At 48.2% G+C, this 18244-nt stretch overlaps 1 protein-coding gene across 3 annotated transcripts in view; it reads left to right on the top strand.

Moving 5' to 3' along the window:
• The window catches only part of Tctn1 (tectonic family member 1), a 28246-nt gene that overhangs the window by 3049 nt on the left and 6953 nt on the right, over positions 1-18244 (top strand). For 2 of the 3 annotated variants that reach the window (XM_076922756.1, XM_076922755.1), the window contains exons 3-11: positions 4193-4323; positions 5673-5824; positions 9608-9707; positions 11853-11962; positions 13131-13151; positions 15620-15754; positions 16569-16694; positions 16999-17086; positions 17981-18119. In XM_076922756.1, coding sequence (XP_076778871.1) covers positions 4193-4323; positions 5673-5824; positions 9608-9707; positions 11853-11962; positions 13131-13151; positions 15620-15754; positions 16569-16694; positions 16999-17086; positions 17981-18119 — 1002 coding nt within the window. Of the gene's footprint in view, positions 1-2914; positions 3095-4192; positions 4324-5672; positions 5825-9607; positions 9708-11852; positions 11963-13130; positions 13152-15619; positions 15755-16568; positions 16695-16998; positions 17087-17980; positions 18120-18244 lie in introns of all 3 variants that reach the window. The other variant, XM_076922757.1, reaches the window with a different exon arrangement.

The raw sequence follows: 18244 nt of genomic DNA, 5'->3' as shown, positions 1-18244 counted from the left end.
GTAAGCATATAACAGGGAGGTTTGATGGCAGTATGGCCAGTATGATAAAATCTGGGGATAGGAATCGAGTTCCACACTCTTCAGAAGGCCTGTGTGCAAAGCCCTGTGTGTCAGAAGCAGTTGCTTGTCCCCATGCAGCTGTTCAACAGTGTGAGCAAAGAAGGGACATGTGTGTCACCTCTAGAGTGTTATGAAGTTTGGAAATGAATATCTGAGCTGTGCACAGATAATGTGTCACCTGTTTGTACCTGTGAAATAGTCTCATACAGCCTAGGGTTGTGTGTGTGGTGTATGCGTGCATATATACCTGGGTGTGCTTGTCTTTGCATGCATGCATGCATGTTGCCCAGTGGAAAACATGGGACTGTTCATTTATTGCTTTCCACCTTCATTTTTGAGATAGGGTTTCTCACTGAACATAGAACTCACTTCCCCACCCTCTCACCCCCAATTGACATTGACAGATGGCTAGCAACCTCATGTCTCCATCCCTGCCCAGTGCTCTGTTACAGATATCACCAGAGTCTGGGCTAGGTTTTTTTTGTTTGTTTGTTTGTTTGTTTGTTTTTCCTTCCATGCTTCTGAAGCAAGCACTTTCCCCACTAAGCCACCTCCCTGGCCTGTATCAGCTCTTTCTGTGGACTTTATTAGTCAGGATGCTTTGTGTGCACCTCTCTGGTTGTGAACGAAGTGAGGATTCTCAGGTCACAGTGCATGGGAAATGGCAGTGAGGGACGTTCTCACACGAGTACAAGTCGAAGATGTGATCAGTTCTGAGTGATCTTGGCTTGGTTTTCAGACGTTTCTGTAACAAAACAAAACAGCCCTTTGAAAAGGTTTATGCATTCAGGATGGGACCAACAGACAGAGCTGACTAAAATGCAGGCCAGCCACCTGACATGCTTAATCCTTCTGGAAACACAATGGACTCTTTGCATGAGAAACCATTTTATCAACCGAGTAGGGAAACTGAATTCCCCTCAAACGTGAAATCGGCTGGAGAGCAAGTGCTGGGGGCGGGGAGTCCTTCTCTGGCCTCCATGATCAGAGCATGTCTAGCCTTCCCTGGAAGTCAGTCTGCCTGTCTTGGGACTGCAAGCATGCCCCACCAGCCCTGAGATAATGTCAGTTTTGAATTGGAGTACCGTTTATTAAAATATGGTAATTTGATTTTTTTAAAGACAGTGTTTCACTGTGTAACCCTGGCTGTCCTAGAACTTATGTAGAAACCAGGCTGGCCCTGAACTCACGGAGATCCATCTGTCCCTGCCTCTGAGTGCTTCAATTAAAGATGTGCACCACCATGCCTTTTGTTATTTTTATTTTTAATTATGTGTGCGTGTGCCTTTTGGGGAATGAGATATGTACATGAGTTGCCTGCTGAGGCCAGAGGAGGGCCCTGGATCCCCTGGACCCGGAGTTAGAGGAGACTGTGAACTGCCCAACATGGGCCCTCTGAACCAAACTCAGGTCTTCTTTAAGAGCAGGACACACTTTTAACTAACGCACAAGTCGTCTCTCTGGTCCCTTTACATTTTGAGACAGGGTTTCTCTGGGTAGTCCTGGCTGTCCTGGAACTCACTGTGTAGACCAGGCAGGCAGTGAACTCAGAGATCTGCCTGCTACTGCCTCCCCAGTGCTCAGATTAATACTACTCAGTCTCTGTACAACTTTTTAAAATTGCAGTTTTACTTACTTTGTGCATGTGCATGTTCATATTGTGGTACTCGTGGAGGTCAGAGGACAACTTGAAGAAGTCAGTTTTCTCCTCCCATAATGCAGGTCTCAGGGATCGAACTCACGTCATGAGACTTGCCAGCAGGAGCCCTTACTCTCTGAGGCACCTTGTTGACCCTCAGATATGGTAACTTTAGATAGAGTAGAGTATTCAGAACATAGGGAGAGCCAGCTTTGTAAAGGGCCAGGCAGGCCACAGGTTAGTCTTCAGAAGTCACACGGGTGTCTGCTGCCGCTGAGAATGTGCATGAGCAGGTGGGCCTGTGAGCTATATTTATAAAAACAGACCTCACTGGTAGATCCCTAGTCAGGGCTAGTCTCTCAGGAAAAGACTTCGATTTTTTAAAAAATTAGTTTTGTTTGTGATTCCCCCCCCCCCAAAGGAACCAGATTAAACTCAACTCTGCTGTAGCCACCGCTCCTGGGAGGCCAGAAGCGGGAGGATCACTTGAGTCCTGGTGTTGGGAACTAGCCTGGGTAATTACAGGGAGACCTTTTCTCTGAAAAAGGAAGAAAAAATGGCAAAAGTCCCAGTGCCAGTTTGTAGAGTGCCCCATTATCCAGGCTTCAGTTGATAAAGGTTTTGTTGTGTCTGTTAACTGTTAACTGTTAACTGTTAACCTGATAACTGTTAACTGTTAACCTGTTGTGAATGACTGGAATCTGCTGGTGAGCATCCTGGGGGATCTGTCCTCATCAGATGGGACCTTCGTGAGCACAGGACTCTCTCATTGGTGTAGTCACTGCCACCAGGCTCCTACCATGTGGACTTCGTTAAATTGGCTTGACTGCCTGGGACACCACTTAGTGGTAGAGCGTAGGCCTAAAGTGTGCACAAGGTCTAGGGGTGTGTGTGTGCGTGTGCGTGCGTGTGTGCACGCACGCACGCTTGCTCATGTGCATGCCCCTAATAGAATTCTGGTTTCACTTCCACTGTTGTCAACCTTTCAGGCAAGCACCAAGCTAGGAACCTGAGGCTCTTGGCCCCTCTTCTTCCTGGCCTTTTTTTTTTTTTTTTGCAGGGCAGCAGGTCGCAGGATAGAAGCAGGGCCTGGCACAGGCTGGGCAGGTACTCTATACTTAGCCACCGTCTAACTTTTTTGAGTACCCATTGTTAGCACTAAGGACATAAAGCTGAGTTTGCCCATACTTTTTTTTTTTTTTTCTTTTGAGACAGAACTTCTCTGTGTAGCTCTGGCTATCCTGGATCTCGATCTGTAGACCAGGCTGGCCTCAAACTCAGAGATCCACTCACAAGAGATCTGCCTCCCAAATGCTGGAATTAAAGGTGTCCGCCTCTGCACCACCACGCCTGGCTGCCCGTACAACTCTTACGAGCTCCTGTTGGCTGACGGGGGTGAGTAAATGAGGCAGGGCCTGAGGAACATCAGGGAAGAGGTCGCCTCAGCCAGGCCAGGGAAGGCTTTCTAGAAAGGATGGTCTGAGCTGTGTTGTACTCTGAAGGTCACCCACAAGTTGGGCAGCAGAAGCTGGGGGACAGGCCTTCTAGCTGGGGGGACAGGCCCAACAGGTAGCTGAGGTAGAGATGGTGGGGAAGAGAGCAGGGCAAGGTGGCTCAGTGGGTAAACGTGTTTCCTGATGGCCTGAGCGTAATCACTAGGACCTACATTGTAGGAGAACTAACCGTTGTAAATTGTCCTCTGACTTCCACACATGTGGCATGGGAGAAACATCACACACACACACACACACACACACACACACACAGACACACAAAATAAAAATGCTCAAAGCAAACTTCCTAGTATGTCTTTATATTTCTTTTTATTTATGTGTTTGTGCATGTGTGTGTGTATGTGCATTCATGCACATCTGTGTGTATCTCTGTGTGTCATGGGCACCACATACATGCAGTACCCACAGAAACCAGAAGAGAGCATCAAAACCCCTGGAACTGGAGTCACAGGCTTGAGCTGCCTGATACAGGTCTGGGGAACTGAACCTAGGTTCTCTGCTAGAGCAGTAAACACAAACACGTAACCACCGAGCCATTTCTCCGGCTCCCAGAGTGTCATGTCTGTCCAAGTAAATGGAAAGTGTTCTGCGCTATGCTCCACACCCAGCAGGCTTCCCTTAAACAGTGTTGTTGTTGATGATGATGATGTTGTTGTTGATGTTGTATTCTGTGAGATACGGTCTCACTGTGTGGCTCTGACTGATGGGGAACTTGCTGTATAAACTTGAACTCCTAGACTCACTTGTCCTGACCACCCCAGTGCTGGGGTTAAGGCTGTGCACTGCCACAACAGACAGAAGCCAAGCCTCAGGGCCATCCTTGTGCCAGCAAGTAAAGCCAAATGGATTCTCTGCTGACATGACACCTTCATCAGCATCCCTGCAGTTCTTATTTCTGTAGTGAAGGCATCTGGGAGATTTGAATGATCTGGTTTAGCTTGTGGACTGAAAACTTGCTGTTGCCTTCTTTAACTCTCAGGGGTGACAGGCAGTTTTGTAGTCAGAAGGCAGCCTTCTACTCAATGAATTTGACAGCAGACCCGCCTCATCGCGACTTTAAACTCATCGACCAGATCAACCCTTCCGTCTTCTGCATCCATATCTCAAATTGTAAGTATTTGGATTTGATAGATTTTGTGAAGCTCTGTTTTTCTTTTAAAAGTTACGGTATGGAAGAACACCGCCTCAGTTCCATTTAAAGCACCATCTTCTGTTCTGGCTGTGTGAATAATTCAAGCCCTGAGGCTGATTTACAGGTAACTTTATAGATCCTGGCCACACACACTGTCTTCAAGTATTTGCTCTGTAGCTGTCTTTATCTTACATTTGACTTCAAAGATGTTTATGCCACGTAGTCAGGGGATCCAAGTTGGTTGTATGTGCACGTGTGTGTATGTGCGTATGTGCATGCATGTGCATGCACATTTATTTCCTCGTAGAGTAATGGTTAAAAATGAGTCTGATCTTTAAATGTTACCTGTGGTTTCCATTTCCTTTTTCTTTTTTATTTTTACTAAGGAGATTTGCATGAATACAGGATCTTTATTTTTAACCCAAGCAGTCAGCTCAGGCGAGTGTGTTTGTCCACAGTGCTCCTGAGTGCGTGCTGTTCTCAGGATAAGAGGTCCACACATGGCCCTGTCAGCCTGATGTCATCATCTGTTTCCCATGCCTTTCCATGTTTCTGATTTGTTCGCTCTTGACTAAAGACCTGGGGGATGTGCTTATCCAAAGTGACAAGTGAAAGTGATTGTCTAAGCCATAACAGCAGCCCAGTGGACATGGAGCCTGTCTCTTCCTCTCCTGTCATACACAACACAGGAAGTGGCTGCCAAGAGATGAGTCTTATCTTCCTGCAGCCGCCCACAGAGCATGCATGTCCTCTAGAAGGGGGAAGAAGCAGACTCTCATTCATGTGCTGGACAGAGTGAGCAGCCTGACCCTTGGCTTCTGCTGTGCTGTTTCCCTGTAGGCCTTCAGAGCAATTACTGCCACACAGTTAGGTGCAGCCCAGTCAAGTGATTCTGCTTGTCTATTGATTTATCATGGCAGGCCCTCTCGGTGGATCCTTTGCTGGCCTAAAACTCACCATACAGATCAGGTGTTCTCAAGCTCATGATGATTAGGGATCCTGTTCATTTAACAAGCCTCAAAAAAATCCTGAGAGAGGCAAATGTACAAGAAAACATTTTAAATTTTAATGTATGTGCATGCGCGCGTGCATGCATGTATGTTTCGGTAGATAGAGGGTGACTTTGTTATAGTCAGTTCTCTTTCCTCTGTGTAAGTCCTAGGGATCAAACCGAAGCTGTGAGGCCTGCTGGCAAACCCCTTCACCTACAGCCCTGAAAGACTGTTTTCTTCCAGGAGTTTTATTGCTACTAATGGTAGTTTCCAACATTGAGATGTCATTTACTCTGTATATTTCTGCTCACATCCAATGCTTTGTCTACAAACAGACAAGCCTGCACTGTCTTTTGCTAATCCTGAAGTGCCCAATGAAGACAATTTTGACAGACTGATGCAAACATCAAGTGGCTTTACACTGAGTGCTGAGACAGGTGTTCCTTCCACAGCCACATCAGATGGCCCACAGCCCACTAAATACGAGGTGAGCCAACAGCCTGATGGCAGTTGTTCATACAGCCTGAAATATTCTATCTTTACAAGCTAATTTCAGTACTAACACATGAAGCCAAACTGCCTTCCCTTGGGATATACACGACACCACAGAGAGTGGATGCTACTCCTCTCCATCAAAGATCATGAGAATTCAAGTGATGTTCAGATTCTGAACTCAGGATATGAGGTCAATTCTGCATCAAATTTTGTCTCTGCAGAATTTTCCATTCTTTTGAACCCTAGAGCGTGTAGCATAAAGCCTGCCTCTGGCATGGGGAGTGGGCTCTCTGGACGCCAGGTACTTGTCTCAGTCATATTTAGTTTTTTCAGACATTAGGAGCCTATGGGCTATTTTATGTCCCTTCATGACCCGTTGATGTCATACTTTATGGGCTTGGCTTAGGGTACCCACCTATGACCTCAGCCTTGGGAGGTGGAGGAGCAGGAGCTCAAATTTAAAGCAGCTTGAGCTACATGAGACCCTGCCTCAAAACAGAGCAGAGGGATGCTGGGGAAACTGGGTGCTTAAGCACCTGAGCCGCCACAAGCAGGAAGACAGGAGTTCAAATCTCCAGTGTCCATGTAAGTGCTGACAGGTGTTGGCCTGCCTGTCATTTCAGCATTAGAGGGTGGACATGGGATTCTCAGGAGCAAGCTAGCTACAGACAGCTTTACCGCAAGCTCGGGGATTGACTGAGACCCTGTTTCACTGAGTAAGGTGGGCGAGTGACTGAAGGTGATTGAAGGTGATGCTGTCAGCAACCTCAAGTCTGCATTTGCACGTGCGTTCACGTGTCTGTACGGTCACACACACACACACACAGAGAATAAATAGAAAATGGAGAAAGAACACCTTTTCAGAAACGTCCTCTGAAGAGAAAAGCACAGTGTGCACTTGTTGTAAGAGTCGGAAGTCATTGGAGCCTCAGGAAAATGGAAAGCCCCTCCCCCCCCCAGGAGCTCATGCTCTGTGCTCCAGGGCGTGGCGTCAGTCCCACCTGCTCACCACCCCAGAGAATCCACACTGCACATGGTTGGGAAGAGGTTGGTCCCCGCTCATCCCGGTTTGTAAGTTCATCTACAAACTGTGGATTGTAGAGCTGGGGGTCATAGTTAGAAACATTGTTCTAGGACACTGTTTTCTGTGACAAACTTTGTGTCTTCCCATGTCAGTGTGAAGCTGGGTTACTGTCCCTCAAGCATTCCCTGCGAGCCAGGCATCATGCAGGCCTTCCCAGCATTACTGCCTACTGCCTGGGAAGGACACACTGCCATTTAACTGAGAGAAGCAGCTGCAGGAAGATGCCTGTGGGCTCAGTGTCAGAGCATCTTGACAAGCCCACCTTGCTGGTGTGGGCCCACCATTCCAGTCTTGGCAGTGGTGGGGATGGGACTCAGGCTACGAACGAATGCCCCAGCCCCAATTCCCTAGCCCCAGCCAGCCCTCTGCACCTTTTTAACTTTTCTTCTTTGAAATCAAGTCTCACAGTATGGTCCAGCTGGTCCTTGAAATGATAATCTTCCATCTCTACCTCTGGAGTAGAAGATTAACACCAGCCACTATCTTTTTTTAGTAAAAATGTAGATGGGTGACAGACGCCTTTAGTGGCAACATTTTGGAGGCAGGCAGGTCTCTGAGTTCAAGGCCAGCCTGGTTTACAGAGCCAATTTCAGGACAGCCAGGGCTACACAGAGAAACTCTGTCTTGAAAAACCAAAATAATAATAATAATAATAATAATAATAATAATTTTATACTTATTTTTAAGACAAAGAGTCTCACTATGTAGCCTTGACCTAGACCTCACTCTGTAGACCAGGCTGGCTTCGAAATTAGAGATCTGCCTGCCTCTGCCTTCGAGTGCTGGGATTAAAGGTGTGCACACCTTTACTCCATGCCGGTATGGTATAAATGTGTGAGAGGGCATGTGCAGGTGAGCACAGCGCCTGTGGGGACCAGGAGAAGGAGATGGTACCCACAGCGGTGGGGTTATAGGTGGCTGTAAGCTGCCTGATGTGGTTGTTGGAAACTGAATTGGGTCCTCTGCAAGAGCAGTATGTGTGCCCTTAACTACTGAACCACCCACCCCTCCTGCCCCACCGTCCTTTCTTTGCAGACACGCACTTCCAGTTTCTACTGTTGCAAATAGAGAGACCTTGTCTCAAAAACTAAGATGAAGAGCAGTTGAGGAAGACGACCTCTGTGGGCCCCTCCCCCCAAACCAATGACACAATCTTGTAAGATTTTAAAGAATATCACAACTGCCATTTAAATGAACAGTTCATGTCTGTGCTCAGCCATCTGATTCCTGTCCACGTCAGCTTCCCGTTATATACCAAGGAGTATTCCATAATGAAATAGGCAACAATATGGTGATGGGTGCTACACACACACACACACACACACACACACACACACACACATTCTTCTAAGCCTCTGCCTATTTACTTGAAATAGGATCTCACTGTGTAACTCTGGTTCACCTAGAACTCCCCGTGTGGACCAAGCTGACCTCTAATTTACAGACCTCTGCCTGCCTCTGCCTCCCCGTAGAGGACACAGTTAAACCTGGGTTAAAGGCTTGAACCACCACCCCTACCCCAAGCATCTTTATTCCCAGCATTGGGAGGCCGAGGCAAGAGGACCACTTGAGCCCTGGAGGAGTTCAAGACTAGCTTGGGCAACCAATTAAGACTTTTTTTTTTTTTTTTTTTTTTTTTTTTTTTTTTTTTTGAGACAGGGTTTCTCTGTGTAGTCCTGGCTGTCCTGGAACTCACTCTGTAGACCAGGCTGGCCTTGAACTCAGAAATCCACCTGCCTCTGCCTCCCAAGTGCTGGGATTAAAGGCGTGCGCCACCACCGCCTGGCCAATTAAGACTTTATCTCAATAAATGCATAAAATTTAAGGGACTAAAGCAGTGGTTCTCAACCTTGCAAGTGCTGTTCCCCATGTTGTTGTGACCCCAGGCTATTTCCATTGCTACATTATAACTGTCATTTTGCTAGTTATGAATCGTAATGCAAATATCTGATATTTAGGATGGTCTTAGAGGACCCCTGTGAAACAGACATTCAGCACCCAAGTCGAGAACCACTGGTTTAAGCCTCTTCCAGACAGTTCAGATGGTTTAAGCTTCTTCCAGGCCTGGTGTGAGAGTCTTTTTACATCTCTGTTCTGCTAGTCTGAGAGGAACTCAGCTTTTATTGCTTACTCCTGGCAGGGAGGGGCCTAGTGAAGCCGGTCAGCTTCAGGGACTTCCTGAAGCTCTTTTGAGTTGTTTACCTTCTTGCTTAAGGAGCTTTCCTGCAGTGATTGTTTCAGTCTTGGAGGAAACTTACACAACAGTTTTGGCTGTGTAGCCCTGGCTGGCCCAGGACTATGTAGATAAGGCTGCCCTCAGACTCCCAAAGATCCATCTGCCTCTGCCTCCTGAGTGCTGGGATTAAAGATGTGTGCCACCACAAAATTTATTTTAAAGAGGTGTGTGTGGATGAGATTGACAGCTGAGAATGATTGCCCCTTCCCTGACACTGGCCCCCCACATTGGTCTCCATGCTCAGCACTGTATTCCCAACCTACAGCTGTGTGAGCAGTGTCAGAAGGGGCTATGTTCAGCACTGCATCCCCAAACCCACAACTATATATGAGCCCTGCATGGCAGGAACTGTGCTCAGTACTGTGTCCCCAAATCCTCAGCTCCGTGGGTACTGCCATGTGTCCAGTGCATGCTGAAGGAGCACCCTGTCTAACCTCCGTGTGCTGTGTTTGCAGTACGGAGCCCCTCTGCAGACTGCAGGTCCATCTTCAGGGTCATTTCTGAAACTGCCATCACCTCTCACGTCATCTCTGTGTGCAGATCAGAACCCTGCAGGTAAGAGAGCGCTGCTGCTCTTCCAGTTAGACAGGCTCAGAACCATCCAGGTAGAAAGCCTCGAAGGTCACCACCTAAGGAGGTCCTTTGTACCTGGTCAGTGACTGCCCGAACTGTAGTGAGCACCTGCGACAGTCGCTCCCCATGTCAGGTATTAGGAATCTCTGCAGCATCTGACTGACACTTACGGTGCTCGCCGTTCTGCATGAGGTGGCTCCTGCAGCTAACTTCCCCAGGGGCCGCTGACAGGGCTCAGCAGGTAAAGGTGCCACCAAGCAGGTGAAGGTGCCACCAAGCCTGCAACCTGAGCTTATCTCTGAGACTCATGTCATGGAGGGAGAGACTTAATTACCACAGGCTTATCCTATGCCTTCCACATCTACCCACAAGTCAAATATAATTTTTTTTAAAAGAAAAAGTGAAATTGTTTTGACACTGTCCCTTGAGGTCGTGCTAATAGCCCTGCTTCAGACGTGGAAATAGTGAGGCTTCGGTTTCTTTTTGATTGTTGTTATTTTTTTGGTTAGGTTTTTGTTTTGGATTTTTTTGGTTGTGAGTCTAGCCTTAAACAGCTGAGCCGTCATCTGTCAACCCCCCACCCCTGTTTTTAGGTTTTTTGAGACACTGTCTTACTATACAAGCCAGCTATTCCAGAACTCAATACATAGATCAGGCTGGCTTTAAAAGATTCACCTGCCTCTGCTCCTCTCTCTGCCATCCCTGAGTTAGCACTAAAGTCATGTGCCAGCATGCCTGCCTCTTGTTTGTTTCTGAGCCATGGCCTCTCCATGTATATCAGCCTGGTCCTTCCCACTCAGCCTCCACAGTTCTGGGATTCCGAGCCCAGTGCCTGCTTGCATAGGACTTTCTGGGTTGACTCCCACAGTGGGAACACTGAGATCTCTGTGCTCAGGGCCTGGGTCAAACCCACTTCTTCCAGGAGAGCAGAGAAGCCAAGGGCCTGGGCCTGGGCTAAAGGCCAAAGCCAGGGCTCTCTAAGCCTCAGCCAGCTGTGAGCAACTGTAATGACCAACTAGGTAACAAGTCTGTTAAAGAGAAGCTTCTTCCTGTACATCAAGTAGGTCAGTGTTGGTTAAAGCACCTGAGTCTGGTAGATGGGCATGTCACAAACTCCAGCTCTTGGGAGATAGAGGCAGGAGGACCACCAGTTTGAGGCCAGCTTAGGCTACATAGTGAGACCTTGTCTCAAAAAGCAAACAAGCCAAGCTCAGAAGCCATTTCCACGTTTCAGATTGACAAAGCTCAGAGAGTGCGAAGCTGTGGAGAGACACTCTTCTGCAGTAGTTGGTGGAACAGTTGGTCACACCCTGCCAAAGGCAGTGTAACACATGGATCAAAATTACCAGAGCTCCTGAAGGAAGGCTTGGCCCACAAGCAAGAGCCCCATGCAGATTGTGACAGCAACAACCAAGCAGAGACAACTGCTGTGCCCATTAGCCGGGAACTGGGGAGTAATTGTGCTGCATCCGGGAGAGAACACTAATTATCCCTTCAGGATTGCTGGAAGGGCTTCAGGATGCTCACATTGCTCATGGGAAAATGTGCAGAACAGTGTAGCATGTGTGCATCTGTGTCCAAAAGGGGAAAATGGTTGGTTAAAAAATAACCTTTTACGCATGTGTTTTCTTTATTTGCATAGTATTTCTGAAAGCTTCAGCAGCCATGCTTCTCCCTCTGAGGCAGAGCCCTGGGCGGGGGACGGAGCTGGAGGGGCACCGCTCTGCATCTTCTGGGCGTTGTGTATTTACAGTATTTTGTACATGTGTTTCCTAGGTGAAACCCACTTTAAACTTGCTACGTTTGTGGAGCAGCTTATTTTACCTTTTCTTTTTCTTTTTTTAAGAATTATTTATGTATTATATGTGAGTACACTGTAGTTGTCTTTAGACACACACCAGAAGACGGCATTGATCCCATTACAGATGGTTGTGAGCCACCCTGTGGTTGCTGGGAATTAAACTGAGAATCTCTGGAAAGAGCAGTCAGTGCTCTTAACCACTGGGCCATCTCTCCAGCCCTTATTTTGCCTTTTTTACATGACTGTTTTCAGTTCCCATTCTTGAGCTGAACATGTTCTGTATATCCCTCTCCTACCTCCCACCCCCTGCATGTTACCATTTCCAGCGTTCCTGGTGAGCCAGGCCTTCGAATGCAGCCGAAGGGTGGACATAGACCAGTGTGAAGGAATGGAAGCCCTCAGCATGGCTCATTACAGCAGCCCTGCCATTCTGAGGGTAAGAATCATCTGGAAGCAGAACTGACTGTCCCTTTAAGATGTAGAGTGATCTCCACATGCGCCTGGCCCAGGTGTGACCAGGTTGTGTTCTCTAGCACCGTGGTTGGCGTCAGAGGCTACTCAAGTGATCTTTATGAAGTTTGTGTGTAGCTCGGCTGTATCTTGTTTCTATTCAGTTTTTAAATTTCCTTTATTCGCCTTGAGTGCAGCTGAGCCAGGTCTTCAGTGGCTGCTCACAACTTAACACGTCATCCAGTCATCCAGTGTGACATTAGAATCCTATCAACACCATAAAAGTGGGCTCCCAGGAACAGCGGGAGGGAAGGGCGTGTCTGCCTGGAGACAGAGGCCATCAGGAAAGGTCTATCAGTGGGCTGGGGTACCCAAGCCCCAAGGGAAGGCCATGTTCCTTAGAGTTGGTGATGGAGCTGGGACAGAGAGTGAGCAAGGCCCTGGCCTACTTGAAGAGAAAAGGTGATTCGACCATGGGATTATGTCCAAGGCTGCTCCTGGCTTCTAAGTTCTTATCAGGGTCATTTATTACTGTTCAGAGTCATTTACCCCCTCAATCCTGTGTGCTTTCTAAGTTGGTCCTCCAGACCTGAGTTCTAGTAAGTTTAAATTCTCAAGTCGTCCTTGAGTGTGACAAGGTGCAGCTCTCTCTCAGTACAGGCTTCCTCAAGCAAGCCTTATCTGTCACTTCCCCAGAGGACCCCTGGCCTGATAGGATATGTAGCCATGAGAGTTGGAAGGCAAGCCTTTGGAAGGACAGCCGTGCGATGTTGGCATCAGGCTGAGTCAGGCCCTGGAAACCTCCTGTGCCAGGGATATGGCCCTGCCGGGAAGACAGGTGCAGCTAGAGCAGAGGGAGGACCCCCTGTGCCTCTCTTTCCCCAGGGTTAGGGCTGAGAGGCAGTGTGGGATAGTGACAGCAAAGCAGGCAGGCCTCTGGCATGGCGCTGCTGAGGGAAGATGACATGGCAGAGGGAAGTTCAGTGGTTACCATAGAGACGAAAGCCTGCAGATGGCTGGTCCTGAGTGGGGAAACTGCTGTCATGTCCGTGGCATCTTGAGGGATGAATGTGGCCTCTAGCTGAAGTCTAAAAACGCTGTAGAAACTCATCTGTTTGTTGTGCCTAACTTAGTTGTGGTTTATTTTTGTCTAGGTACCTAATTCAACGACACAGGTAAAAGCATAAAGTCTTAGTCTCTCTCTCTCTCTCTCTCTCTCTCTCTCTCTCTCTCTCTCTCTCTCTCTGGGTGTGTTTGGGGCTGGGATGTGCAGGATGTGTGTGTGTGTGTGTACATATGTTATTGGCCAGAGGTCAACCACAGGTCTCACATTCCTGAGTTATCGGATTTTATTTTTAAGATTTATTTTTACCCATTCATAGGAGCACACGGCTTTACTCCCAGCACTTGGAAGGCAGAGACAGGCAGATCTCTGTGATCAAGGCCAGTGTGGTCCACATAGAGAGTTCCAAGCCAACCAGGGCAACACAGTGAGATCCTGTTCTCAAACAGAACCAAACCCTGTCAGGCCTTTCTGTGACACAGCCTCTAGAAAGAGCCTTGTTTCTACCATTTCAAACTGGCCCGGTCCACATGCTGGGTAGCATCTAGTGGTCTTTTGATTTTAACAAGAACTAGTTAAGTCACAGCCTAGGGTTCCCCACTTGACTCAAGCTGTCGAGGTACCTTGGTGGCATAGAGAGTTGTGTAGACTAGATTGCCTTTTTCCTGTCACCCATGACCCCACACCGTCTCACACACTGTCTCCCTGTTCGAGCGAGCGATTCTGACCACAGAGGGTTGCTGTGGTCATAGGAATGTGGAAAGGCTGCGTCTTTCTTTCTTTTTCTTTTTTTTGGTTTTTCGAGACAGGGTTTCTCTGTGTAGCCCTGGCTGTCCTGGAACTCTGTAGACCAGGCTGGCCTCGAACTCAGAAATCCGCCTGCCTCTGCCTCCCGAGTGCTGGGATTAAAGGCGTGCGCCAACACCGCCCAGCTGCCTTTATTTCTAAAGTGATGACTTCAGCACTTGAGTTTAAATTGTAAACAACAGTTGAGCATAAGTTGAAGGCAGCGCAATGAGCAGGTGCTTTGGGCGCTTTCCCCGATAGTGGCTTCCAAGAACCGACCTGGAGAGTCCTCCTCAGAAGCATTCTGTCTGTCCTCAGGGGTCCTTGCTGCTTTGTCACTCTTCTGGTGCTGGTCACGATCCAGGCCTCCTGATTTATTTAGAAAGTTTGTCTGTCTCGGTCCTGCCCTGATCCTGCTGCCTATCCAGCCACTGTATGTGAGCTGCCTGGAAGGCAGGCTGCATCTCCTGAGGCAAGGGTTTGCTCAGGGAAGCTGGGCTTCTGGCTGCGAACCTAAGACTGAGTATAAAGGTGTAGACTCTGTTTTGTTGTTAAGCATGGTGTGTGTGTGTGTGTTTACACACATGCACAGTTGGCCATGCCATGGAATTGTGTATTTGTAATGTGCCATGCAATCTCCCCCTTCTTTGGTGCTGGGTGGTGAGCCTTCTCCCACATGCTGGCCACTCTGCCAAAGTGACCAATGCTGTGGCCTTGAGTGTCATCACAAGGTCGTGCCAGCATCTCTGCAGTCTAACTCCAGGAGGTTTTCATCACTCTTAAGAATTCCAATATCAGGCTGGAGAGATGGCTCAGAGGTTAAGAGAACTGACTGCTCTTCCAGAGGTCCTGAGTTCAATTCCCAGCAACCACATGGTGGCTCACAACCATTTGTAATGGGATCTGATGCGCTTTTCTGGTGTGTCTAAAGACAGCTACAGTGTACTCATGTGCATAAAATAAATAAATCTTAAAAAACAATCCAATATCCTTTAGTCATCACTCCATAGGTTTCTCAGTTCTGTCCCAGTCCCTGATAACCACTTTGGCTTCTGTCCATTTGCCTGTGTGGACATCCCATACTGAGTGGAATCTATAGGATATGTGGCCTTTGGTGGTAGTTTCTTTTCTTTCTTTTTCTATTTGTTAAGATTTATTTATTTGTTAATGAGTACACTGTAGCTGTCTTCAGACACACCAGAAGAGGGCATCAGATCCCATTACAGATGGTTGTGAGCCAATATATGGTTGCTGGGAATTGAACTCAGGACCTCTGGAAGACCAGTCATTACTCTTAACTGCTGAGCCATCTCTCCAGCCCCTGGTGTCTGATTTCTTACACTTGATGTTTTCAAGATTCACCCATGTAGTAGCATGTTTGGGGATTTGGTTCTTATGTATGAGTCATGTTCCTTGTGTAGATGGACACTTGACACTGGTCCGTTTCTCAGCTGATGGACTTTTAGGTTGTTTCCATGTCTGTGATGAATAGGCATCTTAGATTGTACTTTATGAGTTTCCGTTGAATATGTGTGTATGTGTTTGCACGAAAATACCTGCATTCTTGCAAAAGTGGGTTCACAGTGGGCACAGTGTGTGGCAGTGTGTGTCCTGCGCTCATAGCATGTGGCTCTGTGTGTGTGTCCTGCGCTCATAGTGTGTGGCTGTGTGTGTCCTGCACTTTACAGTTGCTGTCACTAAGTGTTCATTTTAGGCTCTGGGTGCTGTAATAGGGTCACCTATGCTTCATGTCACATGTGGTAGCCTCATAACCAAGGATACTTCTCCTCTCAGGTCTCCATCAAGATCCAGTCTGTAATGTATCGGTCTCTGAATCACACACTGACCCAGTTAGAAGGCCATGGTGTCCTGTGGCCATCTCTGGTCAGCACTGGGCAAGATAGACTCTGCAGCAACGTTGTTCTCCAGGTAGGCATCCAGTGTGTCTCTGCAGTCCTGCTCCAACTGCCTGACTCCAGCCTGTTGGCTACAGGGGAACTGCATACCTTCCAGAGGGGACTCTGGTCCATACTGTGCTGATACTTGTCTTTATCTGGCCTTTAGTTGCTTCTGCCACTCTGCTCTTTCATCAGAGGACACGTCTTTATATGTCTCCATAAATCTAACACTTTGTAAGAAGACATCAAAGTTTTCTTGTCAGTGGCTAGGAAGATGGCTTAGTGAAGTAAGAATGTTTGTTCCACAAGCATGAGGACCTGAGTTCAAATCCCCAGCACCCATGTAAAAAGCCAAGCATGGCTACTACACCTGGTTATAACCCCAGCATTGGGGGACAGAGGCAGATCCCAAGAGTGCACTGGTCAGCAGCCTCACTAAATAGAGAGCCTATGGTTCAGTGAGAGACTACGTCTCACGGCAGCAAGGCAGAGAGTTACAGAGGAAGACACCCACTGTCACTCTCTAGTCTCTGGCCGCTGTATGTGCACTCGTGGACACACAACACACTCACACACTCACGTACATGCACCACTAATATAGTTTATTATCACCACTATTTATTTGACTGGACTCATTTCTTCTGCAGAAGTAGGCTGTTCCCATTGTGCTTGAATCAGGTGATCTAAAATGTCAAAAACCTGGGCACAGAGAGGTTGAGGTGACCGTCCACTGGGATGCTAAGGGGACAAGAGTGATGTGATTGGACAACAGTCTTGGGGTGTGGCTTTTCTGTGGTGTTTCATTAGAGTTAATAACATGGCTGCTGGGCCCCATTCCCTCCCAGGTGAAGTACAGCCTGCTGTACACAGCCACAGGCCAGATCCAGGAAGCTGGCCTCTCCCTCGTTCTGGGGACACTGAGCAGTGCAGTAAGTCTCCTGCAGCAGAAGTTTGAGATTCACTTTATTCAGGTGAGTTTGAGTTCTGTGTGAATGCCAAATTGAGGAAAGCCTGGCTTCTGGGGGCAGCACCGTCAATCTAGAAGCATGACCCAGCTCCCAGCCTGCACTGCAGTAGCGGGTGGGTGGGGCTTGCCTGGAAGCCAGGTGCTGTCCCGTGCCTTGCAGGCTCACAGAGTGCTGTCCTCCCACTCTCCGAGATCTATTTATACTTGAGAACAGAGGGAGCTGCTCTTCCAGATGTTACAGTGAGAGCATTGTGTTGCCCCTGCTCTTACCTAAGTAATGTTGCACAGGTCATCCCCTTGTCTTTCAGCATGGCACCAAGCCCGTTCCTCTCAGCGGTAATCCTGGTTACCGAGTGGGACTGCCTCTGGCCGCCGGCTTCCAGCCTCAGAAGGGGTATCCTTTTTTTGGGCTCTGTGGAGAAGATCACCTTCTCTGTCTGCATGGGTGGGCTGTGCTTCCATTTGTTGTCAAGGGGGATGTGGGTAGCCTTTGGGAAGGTGGCCACTGAAATGTGGTGCGGCTGGGTGTAAGTAGAGTCTGGTGCTTTGGGAAAGATGGCAGTGCATTTAACAGGACAGCTGGAGGCAGAAGGGTTTGACTCTGATTCATTTATCCACTTTTGTTTTTGTGTCCTTGAGAAAGTCTCTCTTGCTATGTCCTGGAACTCACTCTGTAGCCCAGGCTGGCCTCAGACTCACACAAATCCTTTTGCCTTGCCTCTGAGTGCTGGGATCAAAGTCTCAGGCTGGCCTTGATTTCAAGATCCTCCTGTCTCAGCCTCTTGACCACAGGCATGGCCGCCATACCCGGCCAGTTCACATTTAAACAGAGACTCTTAAGCCAACTGAGTAGCACTGCAAATGAATTGTTTGTTTTCTGCATCAGTGAGGATTTAAATCAGGGCTTGAGATACTAGGAGAACACTCTGCCCCTGAGCTGTGCCTCAGCCCACTCCTTACACTTCATTTTGAAACAAGGTTCCAGCAAGTCACCCTGACTGGTCTCAAACTCACATGCAGTTCAGGTGGCCCTCAGATGTCCAGCCCTCCTTAGCCTTTTGAGGAGCTTGATGATGGGCCTGCCCACTACAGCTGGCTGGAATTAGTTTTGAAGATGAGCCAATCAAGGAAGAGATTTCCTGGCATGTTTTGCCCCCTCCTGGTAACAGGCCAGGGGCCTGGAGGAGCTTGCATCTCTCTCTTGTCTCATGGCACGCATGACGCCATTTTCCTCCTAGACAGTCTGGCTGCTCTGGAACTGTTGACTGTCCCTTAACAGTCTGTGAATGTCTGGGATAATTCAGACAACAAACAGACACGGCCAATTTACTATTCTTCGTAGCACAGATGAGCAGGACTGCCTTGCCAGCGAGGGGCTCCGGGCCCCTGTGCTCTTTGGCTACAATGTGCAGTCTGGCTGTCAACTCAGGTGAGTGCCTTAGCAAAGAGAACACAGAGCCTTTGATTTTAGCCTTTCCTCTTCCCTCACAGCCAAGGCTGACCTGGGGCCTGGGGCATTGTGCGTAAGGTTCAATTAGCAAACAATATTTGAGC

Source organism: Arvicanthis niloticus, chromosome 24, assembly GCF_011762505.2.
Source record: "Arvicanthis niloticus isolate mArvNil1 chromosome 24, mArvNil1.pat.X, whole genome shotgun sequence".
Classification (NCBI taxonomy): domain Eukaryota; kingdom Metazoa; phylum Chordata; class Mammalia; order Rodentia; family Muridae; genus Arvicanthis; species Arvicanthis niloticus.
This window is presented reverse-complemented; position numbering and strand designations above follow the sequence as displayed.